Source organism: Daphnia pulicaria, chromosome 1 (genome assembly GCF_021234035.1).
Source record: "Daphnia pulicaria isolate SC F1-1A chromosome 1, SC_F0-13Bv2, whole genome shotgun sequence".
NCBI lineage: Eukaryota > Metazoa > Arthropoda > Branchiopoda > Diplostraca > Daphniidae > Daphnia > Daphnia pulicaria.
This window is the reverse complement of record NC_060913.1, coordinates 11,577,172-11,592,872: the sequence shown is the minus strand read 5'-3', so window position 1 is coordinate 11,592,872 and position 15,701 is coordinate 11,577,172. Positions and strand designations below refer to the sequence as shown.

The following is a 15,701-nucleotide window of genomic DNA, read 5'->3' as shown; positions in this document are numbered from 1 at the left end:
GAACAGTATTTGAACATGTTATTCTGTGAAGGTATCACAATGGCTGACCGAAAAGCAGAGCTAGAGAGAAAGAAGGCCAAGTTGGAAGAGCTACGAAAAGAGAAGCAAAGGAGGCAACAGGAAAGAGAAAGGCAAGAGGTACTGCTAAATACACTTCTGCACTTAATTTTATTGGCACAGTTTAACCTGCCTTAACTATTTTAAGGTGGAAAACTCCCATCGAGTTCTTAGAGAAGGTGACCAGAATGTCACAATGGATGATCTTTTGAAGCGTGAAGGTTTGAAACCAGTGTCTGGTAAGTTGATAGGAATTTCTCTCTTCATATAATATTATTGAAACATGAAATTTTTCTAGATGTGCTATCAACTTATGTGCCGTCAACACAAGAACCAAGCAATCAATCAACACCTGATTCCAGTCTAGTCCAATCACCACTTATGACACGCAAAATGCGGTAGGTTCATTCTTCTCGATTTATTTCACACACCTTATTCTTGTCTTCATTTTACGATTACAGAAAGAAACCCCAGTTGACCAAAGTGAGTGTCCAAACAACCGACATTCCGCCAAAAGAAACTGTTACTTATGCCAAGCAGACTCAAACAGTTGCTAGCCCGGAAAGAGGAGGTATGTCAAACTTGTTCCTTAATAATTCAAGATCAGTAATTTGTGAATTGGGAACCGCGTACAGCTAAACGGCCTATAATGACTCGAATGTTGGCTAGAAACAAATAACGGGTAAATGTTAACTTTAAGTAACCCTATCCATTCTTTGCTGCTGCTCCCATTGTCAAGGATACTACCATGATTTATGGAGAGCGCGCAAAGGTAATAACAACACATCTCCAATTAACCTATTCTCTTCCTTAAAAACGAAACAAAAAAAAAATAACAATTCCCATACGTGAAACGCAATTATTTATGTTTTTTTTAAAGCAGTATTCAATTTCGCTTGGCTATTCATAGATTTAAGCAACTAGATTTCTTTCCATTTCAATAACTATGTGTGACATATTGTTTGTATCTTTTTGGTTCCATGTAATTCTTTGAGCAGCCCACCAAGTCGACTACTACGGTGAGTTTTGATTTCGTTTTCTTGTGATGCTTAACATTTGTTTACGTATGTAATGAAATAACGGGCTTCTTACTTCCACATTCCGACGCCGTCATATCTCCCACCCGCCATGACTTGGTTTTTTTTTAAAACGTAATTTGAAAAAACAAACAAACAACAACAAACAAAAACCCTTCACAGTTCATTTGAGCTCTCCCCCATACGATCCAAAGTCTGAGGGTCACGTGTCCTAACCTGGTAGCCATCTGCATGCCTTATTGCCGTATTCAATAGCTTAATGATCTTTTGAATGACTGAGGTGGAAATATTTCATCGGCAGATGACTTTCATTGACGTAGTATCTGTTCAACATCAGAGCTTTTCGTGTTGAAACGAACTGAATTGGATCTTACCTAATACCATTTTTCTCCGTTTTTTTATATTTCTCTCGTCTCTCGATTGGTGGGCCTCCCCCTTCTCCGACCTTTGACACACCATTTCTTTTTTGAACTTTTGTATCTTCAGATGAATATAACCTCAATCCGGCTTTAGAGTGGGATGATGAGTTCCCAGGTAGGTGACACGGGTCCCTCGACCAATTCAAATCAAACTATCTGATTTTTTTTTCTTGTGTACGCCATCGTCTTTTTCGAACCAGACTATTTTTTTTTTCTTAATTTCGGTTATTTCCATCGATTTTAGTTCGGAAAAAAGTTGGTTGTTGGTTTTGACCAGCATCTGGTGATTGGTATCCCTGATCGAGGCTATCGTGTAGTTTTTAAAAGTCGGACGTTCTAACAATCAACAGCAACAACACACACAAAAAAAAACATTTACTTTAAATTGGCTATTGCCAGATATTAGCGTACCGTTGAATGATCAGTTGCTTGAAGTGCTTTAATACCCTCCTTGTTGATTGATGCTGCCCAAGACTTTTTCTCGTTTCATTCTCTTTTGCCTCACAACATTCGCCTGTCGTTACCCTCGTAACTCGTACTGTAACCTCTTCACGATCCGTCGTCACAATCGCAAGATGGACCCTTTCTTCGCAGTGCATGCCTATTTCGTGGCTTTGACGTATTCAGTTTTATTTTGCACCTTATTGATAGACACGAAAAATCGTCGCCATTTAATTTAATCCCTCATCTTGTTCTTGATTTTTGTCTTTTTCAGTTCTCACCTACGACAGGGCGGAGGAAGATGACAGTTCACTACCTAACCTCGACGGCAGCTACGCCTCGCGCAATTCTGTTTTGCCACCTGGAATCCTTCCGCACGGAATGCCCCAAGTTAAAGGTGATGATCAAACAATCAAGTGACAAGTGAATAATAATTAATATTTTGAACTCTCAACATCGTTTTTTTTTTTCTTTTTAGATGTCAAGCCGGCCATGACGTCAGTGGAAGAGGCAGCTTTCAAACAGGAGTCGCAGCCGCAGAATAAACCACCTCGAGAACTAAGCGAAGAAGAGAAGCAAATGATTCTGATGACGGAAGATTTCCAGCGATTCTTTGGTCAATCCTCTCGCATCATCGAACGTGCTCTTAGCGAACACGTCGACATCTTTACAGACTACACGGGGGCTTCTGAAACCGACAATAATGTGTAAATTTCTTTATTTTTATTTTTTCCCTCGCTCAAATGTGTGGTTTGAATTCAAAGATTTTTCTTTTCAGAGATGACCGTTCTGGCTACAAGATTCATTTGAACCGCTGCTTCTATGACGAACGCTGGTCGCGCAATCGCTGTGTGACGTGCATGGATTGGTCGCCACAATTTCCAGAGTTGTTGGTTGCATCGTATCATAACAACGAAGTATGTCCCACTCATTTGGTATTTTGTATGGATAAATGATGATTTTTTCTTGAATTGTTGCAGGATTCACCACATGATCCCGATGGCGTTTGTCTTGTCTGGAATACTCGCTTTAAGAAATCGACACCCGAGTACATCTTCCACTGTCAATCCCCCGTTCTCTCCTGCTGTTTTGCTCGATTCCACCCCAACTTGATCTTGGGTGGCACATATTCCGGAAAAATTGTCCTGTGGGATAATCGCAGTCCCAAGAGGACACCCGTCCAACGTAGTCCCCTATCCGCAATGGCTCACACGGTAAAACATTTGAATTCGTTTGATCCCTATAGCATTCAATCTTAATTCAACTTATTTTTAAAATTTTGCAGCACCCGGTCTACTGCCTAAGTGTAGTTGGAACGCAAAATTCGCACAGTTTGATTTCGATTTCAACTGACGGGAAAATGTGCTCGTGGAGTTTAGATATGCTGGCACAACCGCAGGAGACGCTGGACTTGCAACAGCGCCAAAGTCGTGCCGTTGCCGCGACGTGCATGGCCTTCCCCCAGCCCCAATCCGACATCAACAATTTCATCGTTGGTAGCGAGGAAGGCACAATCTACTCCGGTATTTTTATTCAAATAATTCGTTGCGTCCTGTCAAAGTAACACGACTATCAATCGAAATAGCTGGTCGTCACGGACCGCGTGCCGGAATTATCGATACCTACGAGGGACACCAAGGACCAATTCGTGGCATGGACTGTCACAACTCTCAAGGACCTATTGATTTTTCACACCTCTTTCTTACGTCCTCTGTCGACTGGACCGTTAAACTTTGGAGTCTCAAGGTGAGAATAATTTTATTTTTTATTATTACGGATCAAATTACTAATCCATTTCTTTGATTCGATGTTGCAGGAGAACAAACCATTGTATTCATTTGAAGACAATGGTGATTATGTCTATGACGTAGCTTGGTCTCCAATTCATCCAGCTGTGTTCGCCACAGTGGACGGCATGGGCCGTCTTGATGTTTGGAATCTTAATCAAGACACAGAGGTTGGTCTTGTGATTTTTCATACCTCTAAAATTTGGTTTTAACCTCGAATATTATTTAGGTACCAGTTACTAGTATTAATGTTGACGGCAATCCTGCCTTAAATCGTGTCAAGTGGACCCAATCTGGAATGAATCTCACTGTGGGCGATGATAATGGGCGAATTTGGGTTTATGAAGTTGGAGAGGTATGAACTTATCTTGCATATCTTTGGTACTGTTGACTTCTAATGTTTAATGTTTAACTTTTAAATGAATTGTAAATTTTCAGCAATTGGCTGTTCCAAGAGCAGACGAATGGACGCGGTTGGTACATACACTTCAAGAGTTGCATCAAAATCAGCTGGATGAAGACATGGAAAAAATGAATTTCGGAGTAGGAAGTAGTAGCCTTGGCAGTGGACCTGCCAGTAGTAGCCTGGGAATCGGCAGCAGCATTTCGCAGTTGGCCGGAACCACTTCCCCTCCGAGCAGCTTGGGCAGCATGTCTTCCTCTTCGTCTGCTCCACTCCGCTAGCCAATTAATCCGCTTTTATTTGGGTCTTTGTACACATGTTAACCCAAGTACCTCAAGGATCCTGTTTTTGCCGACGTGCTTTCTATACCTATCATTGTTTTTTTTTTGCTTTTGGAATGGGAATAATGCACGTATGGGTACTTGAAATTCTATCCAAGATTAAATATTGAATTACATAAGACTTCACCAACAAAACGTTCTGATCATTTATATATTGGATGGATTCTAACATCAGATTATACAACCAAAGGAAGGGAGAAGTGATAGGCTTGGAAATGTGTCTGGAAAGACCTGGAAAAAAACTTAAAGGGTGGGTAATAGGACAAGAGATGTTAGACAAAGAAATCAATGTTACAACCCGTCTGACTACAAGAAAAAGTACCTTGTAAACAGTCTTGAAAAGTTAGCGCTCGATATCGAAATCAACTGATCATTTTCAAGATACTCAACCGAGAAGAGTTAGAAAGGAATTACTAGGTGATAAGAAAAGAATGGCAAGAGAGTGGTAAGAAGGAAAGGTAATTATGAAAATAAAAGAACACAAAAAATCTTCAGACAACATTTAAATCATAGGGCGATTCTGCAGTAATCTTTCCACAGCAGCATTCACATCGCCAAAGGTTGCGATCAAGGCTAAAAACAAAAATATAATTTTAAGAAACTTATCTGTTTTGGATATTTTCTTAAAAACTACCTTGGAGGTTGGCCTCTCTATTAATAAATCCCATAGCTGTTAATTGTTCTAACTGTGAACGGTATCTTTCTTCCGGTGGTTGGGTGGAACCACCGCCAATTCCGCTTCCAATTCCACCTTGACCTGCTAGGGAAGTTAGCTATCCGTTCGAAAAATAAATAGTTGTTTTACTGAATTTGTGTGTAAAAATGAATTATTGCACTTCTACCATGCTTGCCATCATGTTGCTAAAAGCGTCAGATCCAGGCCGGGTAGTCGTCGGTGGAGGAGCTGTTGTCGTTGACGTTGTATCCGAGGCAGCGGGTGTAGTGCTTGCAGTAGGATTCAAAGGCGGAGGAAGAGAACCGAGACCAAGACTGCAAAATCAATCGAACAAGAATTACATTTACATTCGCTGCCGATTATTATAGAATGAGAAGTTGTCATACGTAGTAGCAAACGATGGTGCGACTTGTCGGAGTTGCTCCATTCCTTGTTGAATCTGCATCATCGCCGACATAGCTTGTGGGTTTGTGACCAAATTCTGAATTTCCGGATTATTGAGCTGAGCCATGAATGTTGGTAGCATTGTCCTCATTTGTTCTTGCATAGCTGGGTTGCCTGATTGACGGTGATATTATAAAATAAATAATTGAAAACAAACTAACACGAAATGAAACAATTAACTAAACGTACTGGCAAAAAGAGGATTGTTGAGGATCATCTGTTCGGCTAGTTGTGGATTTGAACCCATTTGTTGGAACATACTTTGGACATAAGGGGCATTCATCATACTCTGCATAAGTTGCGGATTATCGACAATCTGCTGCATCAAAGACTGCATTCCTGGTGAATTAATCATGCCGGGCATGCCTGGCATGCCTGTTACACCTTGGGCAGCTGAACTGGATGGGCTTCGATTTTCACCGCCAGTTCTAGTCTCAGAATTGCTTCCAGGCGACCTGAATATAAACGGCGTTTTGTTTCATTTACTATAATAAGCATACTTGACAATAAACAAACTGAGTCGAAGATGGTCCAGACCAGGGATTTGGTAAAGGAGCACGGTTTTCTTGTCCTGCTTGAGGATTAGCCGACCCAGCAAGAGGCCCGGCGTTATTAACCAAAGCGGCAAAAGGATTGCCACCAAACTGTTCTTGAGCAGCATTGAACATTGGCTCCTAAAGAATCAATCAAAATCCATCAGTGAAAAAAAACTTCATGAAAGATTTCCATTTCTTTATAACCTGAATGTCGCGATACATTCGTTGAAGGGCACTGTAACCTCCTGGAATTGATTCCAAATTAGAAAGAGCCCGATCCTGACTGCGCATAAGTTCTTGCAGCATGGCAGGATTCCTTGCAATTTCCATCGTTTGTCTCAACAATTCTGGATTGTTCATTACATGATTGATTTCTGGATGACGCTGCACAATTTCAAATTCTATTTTAGTCAGAGTTTCATACTTTTATTACACAGATTGCCTACCTCCAGCAACTGCTGCATTTGTGGGTTAGAAGTCAAAATTTGTCTCATATAGTCAGGGTTACTCATAAGTGATTGAACAAGAGGATTGTCCATCATATTGCGTAGTGTTTCAGGATTCGAAAGTATTTCCCTTTGCATGTTTTGCTGCATCTCCATGAAGTTCCCTGAGCCCAATCCCATATTTGATAAACCTAAACAAACAAAACCTCAATTAAATAACATAAAACTTTTCAAATTTTATTTTTTTTACAAACCTGCAAGACCACCCAATCCACCAATTCCAAAGGGAGAAGAGGGACTCGGCTCTGCCAGTCTACTAGGAGTTACAGACGGCTGCGGCATTGTGTTGGATGAAACATTGCTTGGTGATTCCTGTGTGGTTCTGATGGTATTGCCAGATTTGATGACAAGGTGTACTGTGAGTCCATCCTTCAGGTTGTGCCCTTTCAATGTCTCCTGATCTTTAAGAATTTTGCCAGCGAAGATAAGGCACACCTGTTCAGCAGTTGCCCCAAACTTTTCAGCTACAATTTCTTTCAGCTAAAATGGAAATATACATTAGAATGCAGACCAAGATTCAGAATTAAAATAGAGTTCATTAGAAAAACCAATTTGTTACATATTGTTCATTTGAGCATTACCTCTTTGATTGAGGCCTCTTCCGGTACCTCTACATCTTTCTTATCCTTCGGGGTTTTAACGGTCAATTTTATTTTTTGTGGCTCACTCGACTCAGCCATGTTTTAAAAATTCAACGAACACTCGTATGTATTCCAAAATAATTATAGAACAATACTTCAGATTCCAGAACTTGTTCGAAAGTTTCTGTCGTCTTCTTGATTACCACATTCGAGAGTAAGGGTAAACGCTGACGTCCGCCAGTGCGCTGCCTAGCGGTTGTCGTCCAAAACTTTTAGTTCGAACTCCTCTTTCAACAAGATGTTTGAAATTATGATTAGTCACCATGATTATACGCACTATTGCTTCATTATATTTATGAAAATACAAGCTTACAGTATCAAAGTACAAATTATGTACATATTTTTATTTATGAAAGTGTTATATGATCATATTCGAAATTAACGCGCATCATCGTTTGCAAATCAGTTTAAATGTCAAGTTTTCAATAAACACCAGAAATCATGTTTTAATAGACCTTGGCATTCATATTGGGTTGAGAATGCCTCTCCAGAGATATAAAATTGAACTTTTATAAACTAAGGACATCTTGGTTTTGCAGTGTCAGGATCCAGAAAGACGATCGCACAAGACGCGGCAAAGCCGAGAATGATGAAGAGCATTTTTGGCGTTCTCAGATCATTGCTATTCAACTCGTGTGGCAGCACTTCGAAAAAGGTCACATAAAGGAACGTTCCGCAAGCCATACCTTGCAAAATACCACTCAATATTGTTGCCTCAAGAGAGTTACTAATTAACTCAACGCCCATTCCGATTCCCAAACCAATCGGAGCAGCGAGACAAAATATTAGAGTCAACTGAATTATCACTCTGGTCCGAAGATTACTCTGAACAAGATTGAGGCTAAGACCAAATGCAATTACACATTTATGGAGCACTACAGCCGCAAAAATTTGCAGAACCTCTTCTACATTTTTTTGCAATCCTGTGATGTTTTGAGAAACAAAAAAGAGATTAGTATAACTATGTATCAAGAGAGGATTAGAAATTCAATATTACCTATTGCTAATCCCTCAAAAATGGAATGTAGAGATAGAGCCACTGATAATAAGAGAGATCGTAGAGATGAATTGGCTGAATGATGAGAATCATGGCTATGACCACTATGACTATGATGAGATGCTTCATTGATAGGCTGTCCACTTCCATAAAGAAAGGACACCTCAGGATCAGCATTTGTTGCATTTACTTCCCTTGTGGAACCTTGAAGTAAAGGTTCTCTTTCACCAATTTCTTGTCTAAAAAACAAAGTTGAAACAATGAGTCGTTTTGCACTTAACATACTGTTGTTATCATTTTACTGTGAAGGTTCATGTTTGCAATCAAGAGATATTTGTTCCACAATTAATACGGTGAAGAGTCCTAGAACAACTAGGAATTCGGCAAATGGAAATGAACTGTTGATTTTCAACGCAACCATGACCTCATCAATGTTGTCTTGCACTTCAGGAAACAAATCTAGTAGACAGGTCCCAAGAAAAACTCCTCCAGCAAAACAGTTCAACAAACTGATTACTCGTGAGTACCTTAAGAAAAGAGAGAAAAACGTAAACGTAAACATCAATTTTTGCTTAGAAGAAAGAAAAAAAATATGCAACCTTAGTTTCCGAACAGGATCTGCGACATTTCGGATTGTATCCATTAGCTTTAATGGCAGTAAACATGATAATAGTGTAACCACAAATAATGTAGCTAGAACAATGCTTTTTGCTTTGTTAATGTCCATGGTAGATTAAAGTGAGTTCTTGACATGGGAGTGAAAAAATCAGTCACAGAATCCACTGAATCATCAGTAATTACTTTATGGGTATGACTCAAGCCCAGCAGACGCCCATTGACAGCCCAGCAGTAAACAGTAAACACCATCTTACGGAGATTAACAGTAAAACCAGAGCTATAGATACCTGGTCAGTTCATGGCTGTGTTGGCTTCCCTATCCCGGATTCAGGGTAAACGTAAGCCGATTTTCAGGGGGTTTTAGGGCGGAGCTTGTCAGAAGTTGTGAAGTGGAAGAATGAATCAGCGCCATCTAGTGATAAGACGTTGAATACTTTCGGCGGCCATTTTTGTGTAATATGTGAATACGGCGGCCAATCGGCCATCATCGTGTATTACGTGAATGAAGCCTAACCATAATTTCTGTAAAAATGGTTGGCAGGTGTGCTGTTCCTGGTTGTAAATCAACATATTTCAAAGGAAATAAAAAAGAAAACGAGGTTACACTGTTTGCAATTCCTAAAACTTCATTATCAAAATGGCGAGAACTAATTCCATGTAGTAATTTGACGAGCACCTCACATATTTGCTCCCGTCATTTTAACGAAAGTGACTTTCAAACAGGGATTGAAATTTTGAACGTGTTCCATCCTTTCAAACGTAGGATTCTTAACGCTGGAGCAATGCCCTGGAAACCAACATTTTCTGTTAAATGGTAGTAATATTGTATGTTCTGTACAATCTGTAATGCACAGAAACCGAACCATTTTCATTTTAGATACATCTAGTCAACAACTGCTGATTACTTCAAAGAGCGATTCAGTGGTGCTCGACAGCTACCACCAAAGCTGTCCAATATCATTGCATTATTTCTTGCCAAAGCTGCAGCCATCGTTCGAGATCCTTCTCACCCAATGTACCGTGCAATCAATAACTTTCTACTGGTATGTTCCTGTTAATTGATTGCAATTTCCTTCTCGTTTCAAAACTTAAACGCCATTCCTTTCATTGTTTCTAGGTAAAATCGGCTATGGATGTGACCCAAGTTCCCGAATTTTTCGTCATGCTTCATAACACTGAACAGAGGTCGCTTCAAAGGAGTTTTTTACTCAGCCTTCTTCGAGATGGCATCAAAAGTCGTCAGGACTATTTAGTGTGTGCTCGAAGAAGAGTCTTTCGAATCCTTCTCTCCTTGCAGCCATCCAATCTATTGTCCGACAAAACTGATAAGGTTATTTTTTTAGCAATTGAATTTTAGTTTGAGATTTCATCGAGACATTTTTCTTTATTTGATTTACAGCGGCTCATACTTGAAGTCGTACAATCTTCACTTCAGAATTCAATCATTACCTATGACTTGATTCAACATCGTGGCCTTATCATGTGGCTTGACAGCCTCTTGCTGACCGACACCGTTGCAGATGAAGCTAGTCAGATGGTGTCGGTGGTGACGACAATGTGGGACACGCTCTACACTCACATGCTGAAGAAGAGAGAGTCGAAAGAAAAGGACGACGAAGAAGCTATTGCAAAACTTGAACAGGAGGTCGAAATGATGGAAGCCGAAGACGAAGATACCGCCGACAAAACCACTAACAAACCCAAGATGCAGAATGCTAAAATCAGTAGCAGAAAACCTATTTGGAATTTACTTCCTATGCAGCAACAAGTTATTGCTCCCTGGATCATGTGTGAGCTAATGCAGTTGATGGTCAATTTGTGGCATATGTACTCTATGAAGCTGAGCCAAACTATGCTACGTTTAACAAATACGCCCGAGTATTATGCTCCGTCGCTTCACACATTCACGAATCCAGAAGCATCATTCAAGCAGCTCAGGAGAAGGATTTGAAGACCGTCCGGTTTGTTACCCCTCCCTGCATGCTGAATGTTAAATTGATGCGACAGCTCGTTGAAGTCTCATCCCGCTTTGTGAGTAATCTTCCCGATCTAAAGGATCATTTGGCAGTAGTTGAAAGTTCCAAAAAGAAATCCTCGGCTTGCCCAACAGAACTTAGTCGAAACTGGGAACGAAGACACAGGTATATGCGAGAACTTATGGACCAAGAAGAGACAAATGTTTCAACCAGATATAATGTGCACAAATTATTGTCTTTAGCTGAATGTGGTGTTTGAAATAACAATGACAATTTTGTTTGCATACAAGGAGAACCTCGTGATACGATTTCTTTTATTTTTCATATCCACTACAGCATATCTTTGCCATTTGATGTACATATTTGTTTCCCACTATAACGCAGCCAACTTAAAATTTCTAGACGGGTTGTTTAAGGAGAGTGGTGTAACGTTCAATCTTTGATGCCAAACTCATGTCGATGTAGCGATCTCCAAGGACAACTACAAGTCCACCAACAATGGAGGGATCCACCTTGGTTGAAATCTTGAGACTGTCCTTTCTGCAAGAATCCAGAAAGAGCGGCAGTAACCTCTTTCAATGTAGCAGCATCCAAGGCCTTGATATAAGAATAGATTTTTTTAAACATGTAATTGTTTAATGTTTTTTAGATTTATATTTTACCTTGGCTGAGGTGACCTCACATACAACTTCACCTCTGAATGCAGCCATCATGTTAAAGAAATGGCCAGTGACAACATCCAATTTGTTAAGTCTTCCATTCTCAGCAAGGAGTTCTGTAATCATAAACATATAAATAACAATTAGAATAAAGTGAAAACCAATAGAAAAGAAAAACTTACCAAGGAAGTTGCCTGTAACAGCACTCATTTTCAATTTCTTGGCAACTGAAATAAGAGCATCTTTCTTAAGTGATCTCTTCAAAGTGGGGTTGGCAATGAATTCTGCCAAACGAGAATCTTTGGCGATAGTTGCATGAAAGTCCTTCAACTCGCTTTCAACTTTGTCCAAAGATTTCTGTTTGGAAGCAGCAGAGTAGAGTGCTGAGGCATAGCGACCATACAACCCAAAAACTTGGACTGGAGCCTATAACAATTACACAATTAGGTTAAAATGTACCTGTACCACACTCACATGATTTACCTTCACCAATTGCTGGGATGATGAACTGGTGCTGAAGTTACGAGCCTAATAGTTGGAAAGTAAAAACATTCATTGAAAATAGTACAACATTTTATAAATTACGGCAAATTAATTTAGGATTGTGCGAAAACAACCGGCTATTCAAAATCGAATATAAATTCGGCTTGAAACTTAGAGGTTTGACAGTTGGATATTTCTACCTTTTTATTATTGTTCACTTCTTGTAGAAAAGTAAGCTGTGATTGGCCAATGAGTTTTTCATAGACCCTTCCTGATTGGCTGGCTTCACGTAGTAGCTGACACACTCACTAGAGGCGCTCATTCATTCTTCCAAATTGGCTTACGTTTACCCTAAAACCGGGATAGGGAAGCCAACACAGCCATGAACTGACCAGGTATCTATAGCTCTGGTAAAACATACAAAATCGTTTAGAAATTTGCATTCCCCGGCTTTTCACGCTTTAACGAGTACGAAATAAAACTAAATTTAAAATATTTTGTTTACTAAGCAACACAAAATGGAATGTTTTGCATACAGTTCACCAAAAGAGTAGAAAAATGATCGCTCAGATCAGAAGCATCAAGCACGGAGCATGGTAGTCAATACGGGAATCTGCAATCAGACTATCAGAGGGACTGTAAATCATAATGTTAAATGTAGGCTATAGAACTTGAATGATACAATAAAAAAAATCAAATTGAGAAAGACGAAACGCGGTAACAATTGTAGTTTAATGTCCATTAATCTTCATTAAATTTAACCAAATACTGTAGTACCCCAAATAATTTACCCATAGGCTAATTTACTGATCAAATAATCATCATATAGAAGAGTTCACGATAATGTAAGACTAACAAATGCTATGGCGCACTTGCATTTGAAATATTTAATCCGTTAAACATTTCGGTTCTTTTTTCTGCCCCTTTGTTAATTCGCTGGCAAAGCCTTCACAAAAAACATTCGATATTTTCGATTTTTATTTCATATTTGTTATTGTGTTATGTAACGTATAGTGTCTCGTCAGTACGGACAACGGATAATAAATTTCACAGAGAAGGAACCAATCATGGGAAACGTTGCGGCACGCTTACCACGGGGCGAAAGTTTTTTTTTTCTATCTGAAGATAGACTAAGTTGTTCTTTTTCTGAGGGGCGGTTGAGAGGAAAAGTGAAAAGAGGGCTTGAAAATTACATTCATCGAGCTTTAGCGTATACGATTATATTGAGGGTGGGGGGAAGAAATGGGAGGTGCTTGGTTTACGGTTGCCACTGTTCTTCATTCAACAGTTTTTCAATGGCAGTTTGTCGGCATTTAAAGGCCTGCGAACCTGTTCTTTTCGTAGGTTCCCAGGGTGTACCACGGAATATTTAGACCATCCTAGTAAGCCTCGTGATCATCTAGTTCAGTTGGATTCAAACTGTTGTAACGCATACACCTCAACTGTAACGATCCGTTTACTCTTTAAACTTGCGCAGTAATCGTCTGTAGGTTTTTGAGCTAACAAGTCTTACACTTCTGTTCCCTGATTGCACTTACCAAATAAAAATGAACCGAAAAAGTGATTCGTGTTTAGCAGATCGTAAATGTTTTGAAACTCGTGGCTCCGAAAGCAGAAAGGTAAAAGAAATGGACATTGTAATTTCGCAAAGAATAGTTGTTAACTTTTATTTTTTAAATTAAATTATAGGTGCGCAAACCTTTAATGGAAAAGAAGCGTCGAGCACGCATCAACCAGAGCCTAAATGATTTGAAAGATCTTCTCATGGAAACGGACAGCGTAAAAAAAGAGGTGTGTATTATACATATTGCATTCATTTACATTATATTTTAACTGTTTAAAGTGTTATTAAAAACGAAGATTTGAACTAAATAAAAATTTTAAATTTCAGGGTTCCCGACCGGCTAAACTGGAGAAGGCCGACGTTTTAGAACTAACTGTAAACTACGTCCAGAAGCTCCATAAGGAACGACGAAATAACTTGCGGGACAATTCAAATGATGGAAGCACTAGCTGCCCGATTCCTAATAGTTTTTCGCCAAGATCTAATCAATCGTCAAGGTTTAAAGATGGGTTCATCGAGTGCGCTCGCATCGTTCGAGAAGTTTTACACAATCAACCCCAGCAAACAATGGAAGGAGACCTGCAAAAAAGAGTCGGCCAATATCTTGACCGGTGCTTAACTAATTTAGTTCCCGAATTGCTGACCAACCGAAAATCGCCTTCACCTTCTCTCGGAAGCGACTCATGCACATCGTTTGAAGAAAAAGACATGGAGCCTTCCGAATTTGTCATGGACAGCTCTTCACCTGCAAACCGTATTTGTTCATCATCGTCAACATCGGAGGAAAGTCGGTACTCGTGCTCTCGACGGTCATTTTCAAACGAAATCAACAGCTTTGATTTAACATCAACGCCGAATTCTTCACCGAGCAATGCGCTCAACGTGATACCGTCTCGCTGGACTTGCGGTTTCAAGTCCGTTCCCTCCTTCGGATCTCCTGATTTGTCAGCTGAGAACTTGAATCAAGGCAACAAGTGGGAAAATCATCAGGTGGTCCCTTCTTCAATGTCATGCGAGAGAAAATGGAAGACGAGCGATGCGAATATCTTGGAACTTTTTGCATGTGGTGTCCCATCAACCAGCGCTTTTCCATCGGATTCTTCTTCCAGCTCTTTGACTTCCAACCAACACTACCAACATTCACCCGAAGTTATTTATCGACATCAAATCAGCCTGTATGACGATCATATTTCATCACCTTCCTTGAAATCGGATGCGGATCATATGAAAGTATGGAGACCTTGGTAAAACTACGTGATAATGGTGTCTTGATTTGATTTTGATTCAATTGTATGTTTACTTTCTTACCGAAAAGAAAATAACTCATAATCGTGATTCGTGAATTGTACATAAATGAGGATAATAAATAATATGCCATGTTATTCAAACGAAGTTTCATGTTATTCCGTCGTAGTTCGAAATGCAGCGATACACTGTCAACATTGATTTTTCAATTTTCCGGGACATTTTTATACAATGATAGCTGCAGTTCCGCATGAATGGTGTTTACGCTGGATGTGCTGGGAAAGACGGCACAGTCAAACCTAATTTGCGCTAACTTAGCCAACATCTAATATTAGTTGATACAATTCAATTATGTAGTCAGCGCTGGCACAAAAGGAACGTGACACATATACATTCGCATATAGGAAGGGACGAGAACAAGTTATGATAATGCTGTGTAGAAATTTCAGCTGAATTTATTATATGCGCACTGAGCTTTCTCGGGTTAACGACTCTGTACAAAGAATCCGAAAGAATCCAATCTGCAGGATTTATTCTCTAGTAGGCGAAAAAAAAACTCAATCACAACCTCTATATAACTTTCACATGCTGCGTTCGAATTCGTAGATCACAAAAGTTGTCTTACTAAATAATTTTGACTTTTTCTTGAAATAATAAAGAAGGTCAACATGTTATCTCTCGTTTCTACATAATATATGACATAACTCTCCTGCCTACGGTAATCATCCTTTGGCATACACTATTAATGCTAAATTGTTTAAAACATATTTTAAAAATAACTCGAAATAACTCTGGTGCTCAACTCTCGAAAAACCATAATTCTCCTAAAATACCATTGCTTTAAATGAAAGAATGGAAATGGAAGTAGCCT

General features: G+C 39.6%; 4 protein-coding genes, 2 long non-coding RNA genes and 1 pseudogene across 10 annotated transcripts; 4 read left to right on the top strand and 3 right to left on the bottom strand.

Moving 5' to 3' along the window:
* Window positions 1-4,620, top strand: LOC124313244 (cytoplasmic dynein 1 intermediate chain-like). 3 transcript variants are annotated; one of them, XM_046778065.1, is made up of 16 exons: window positions 1-138; window positions 206-296; window positions 356-455; window positions 519-628; window positions 797-829; window positions 1,056-1,076; window positions 1,581-1,628; window positions 2,229-2,351; window positions 2,433-2,661; window positions 2,733-2,871; window positions 2,935-3,168; window positions 3,240-3,477; window positions 3,540-3,700; window positions 3,771-3,911; window positions 3,971-4,096; window positions 4,180-4,620. In XM_046778065.1, the coding sequence occupies exons 1-16, from the start codon at window positions 16-18 to the stop codon at window positions 4,423-4,425; spliced, it is 2,163 nt and encodes a 720-aa protein (XP_046634021.1). In that variant the 5' UTR covers window positions 1-15; the 3' UTR covers window positions 4,426-4,620. The 3 variants fall into 3 exon arrangements, with proteins under 3 accessions (XP_046634021.1, XP_046634031.1, XP_046634039.1); XM_046778075.1 differs by lacking the exon at window positions 1,581-1,628; XM_046778083.1 differs by lacking the exons at window positions 797-829; window positions 1,581-1,628.
* A 2-nt stretch (window positions 4,621-4,622) lies between these two features.
* LOC124313261 (ubiquilin-1-like) lies at window positions 4,623-7,461 on the bottom strand. Its single transcript, XM_046778094.1, has 10 exons — window positions 7,229-7,461; window positions 6,842-7,127; window positions 6,588-6,778; window positions 6,346-6,525; window positions 6,122-6,279; window positions 5,795-6,060; window positions 5,548-5,719; window positions 5,328-5,475; window positions 5,120-5,258; window positions 4,623-5,058 (listed from the first exon to the last, which is right to left on the bottom strand). Exons 1-10 carry the CDS (start codon window positions 7,325-7,327, stop codon window positions 4,988-4,990), a joined length of 1,710 nt encoding a protein of 569 aa, XP_046634050.1. The 5' UTR covers window positions 7,328-7,461; the 3' UTR covers window positions 4,623-4,987.
* A 91-nt stretch (window positions 7,462-7,552) lies between these two features.
* On the bottom strand, window positions 7,553-9,132 carry LOC124313271 (zinc transporter ZIP1-like). The gene is made up of 4 exons (XM_046778108.1): window positions 8,885-9,132; window positions 8,588-8,812; window positions 8,286-8,524; window positions 7,553-8,211 (listed from the first exon to the last, which is right to left on the bottom strand). Exons 1-4 carry the CDS (start codon window positions 9,010-9,012, stop codon window positions 7,805-7,807), a joined length of 999 nt encoding a protein of 332 aa, XP_046634064.1. The 5' UTR covers window positions 9,013-9,132; the 3' UTR covers window positions 7,553-7,804.
* A 42-nt stretch (window positions 9,133-9,174) lies between these two features.
* On the top strand, window positions 9,175-10,087 carry LOC124326419. 3 transcript variants are annotated; one of them, XR_006915558.1, is made up of 4 exons: window positions 9,175-9,502; window positions 9,627-9,717; window positions 9,781-9,946; window positions 10,021-10,087. It is a non-coding gene; the product is annotated as an uncharacterized LOC124326419 (long non-coding RNA). The 3 variants fall into 3 exon arrangements; XR_006915559.1 differs by having other exon boundaries at window positions 9,175-9,560; XR_006915556.1 differs by lacking the exon at window positions 9,175-9,502 and having other exon boundaries at window positions 9,515-9,717.
* LOC124326416 lies at window positions 10,085-10,607 on the top strand. Its single transcript, XR_006915555.1, has 2 exons — window positions 10,085-10,233; window positions 10,303-10,607. It is a non-coding gene; the product is annotated as an uncharacterized LOC124326416 (long non-coding RNA).
* A 545-nt stretch (window positions 10,608-11,152) lies between these two features.
* On the bottom strand, window positions 11,153-13,220 carry LOC124336789 (annotated as a pseudogene).
* Window positions 13,221-13,428: 208 nt separating this feature from the next.
* Window positions 13,429-14,967, top strand: LOC124328418. The gene is made up of 3 exons (XM_046787183.1): window positions 13,429-13,640; window positions 13,711-13,812; window positions 13,913-14,967. Exons 1-3 carry the CDS (start codon window positions 13,569-13,571, stop codon window positions 14,831-14,833), a joined length of 1,095 nt encoding a protein of 364 aa, XP_046643139.1. The 5' UTR covers window positions 13,429-13,568; the 3' UTR covers window positions 14,834-14,967.
* Window positions 14,968-15,701: the final 734 nt, after the last annotated feature.

Coding starts and splice junctions, on each gene's coding strand:
- LOC124313244 (XM_046778065.1), top strand. CDS start 16: ATGTTATTCTGTGAAGGTATCACAATGGCTGACCGAAAAGCAGAGCTA. Junction 1,077..1,580: donor CCACCAAGTCGACTACTACG/GTGAGTTTTGAT, acceptor TTGTATCTTCAG/ATGAATATAACCTCAATCCG. Junction 2,662..2,732: donor TCTGAAACCGACAATAATGT/GTAAATTTCTTT, acceptor TTTTCTTTTCAG/AGATGACCGTTCTGGCTACA.
- LOC124313261 (XM_046778094.1), bottom strand. CDS start 7,327: ATGGCTGAGTCGAGTGAGCCACAAAAAATAAAATTGACCGTTAAAACC. Junction 5,720..5,794: donor CAACAATCCTCTTTTTGCCA/GTACGTTTAGTT, acceptor ACCGTCAATCAG/GCAACCCAGCTATGCAAGAA. Junction 5,476..5,547: donor GCACCATCGTTTGCTACTAC/GTATGACAACTT, acceptor TTGATTTTGCAG/TCTTGGTCTCGGTTCTCTTC.
- LOC124313271 (XM_046778108.1), bottom strand. CDS start 9,012: ATGGACATTAACAAAGCAAAAAGCATTGTTCTAGCTACATTATTTGTG. Junction 8,813..8,884: donor GATCCTGTTCGGAAACTAAG/GTTGCATATTTT, acceptor TCTTTTCTTAAG/GTACTCACGAGTAATCAGTT. Junction 8,212..8,285: donor TTTTGAGGGATTAGCAATAG/GTAATATTGAAT, acceptor AAAACATCACAG/GATTGCAAAAAAATGTAGAA.
- LOC124328418 (XM_046787183.1), top strand. CDS start 13,569: ATGAACCGAAAAAGTGATTCGTGTTTAGCAGATCGTAAATGTTTTGAA. Junction 13,641..13,710: donor GTGGCTCCGAAAGCAGAAAG/GTAAAAGAAATG, acceptor ATTAAATTATAG/GTGCGCAAACCTTTAATGGA. Junction 13,813..13,912: donor CGGACAGCGTAAAAAAAGAG/GTGTGTATTATA, acceptor TTTAAATTTCAG/GGTTCCCGACCGGCTAAACT.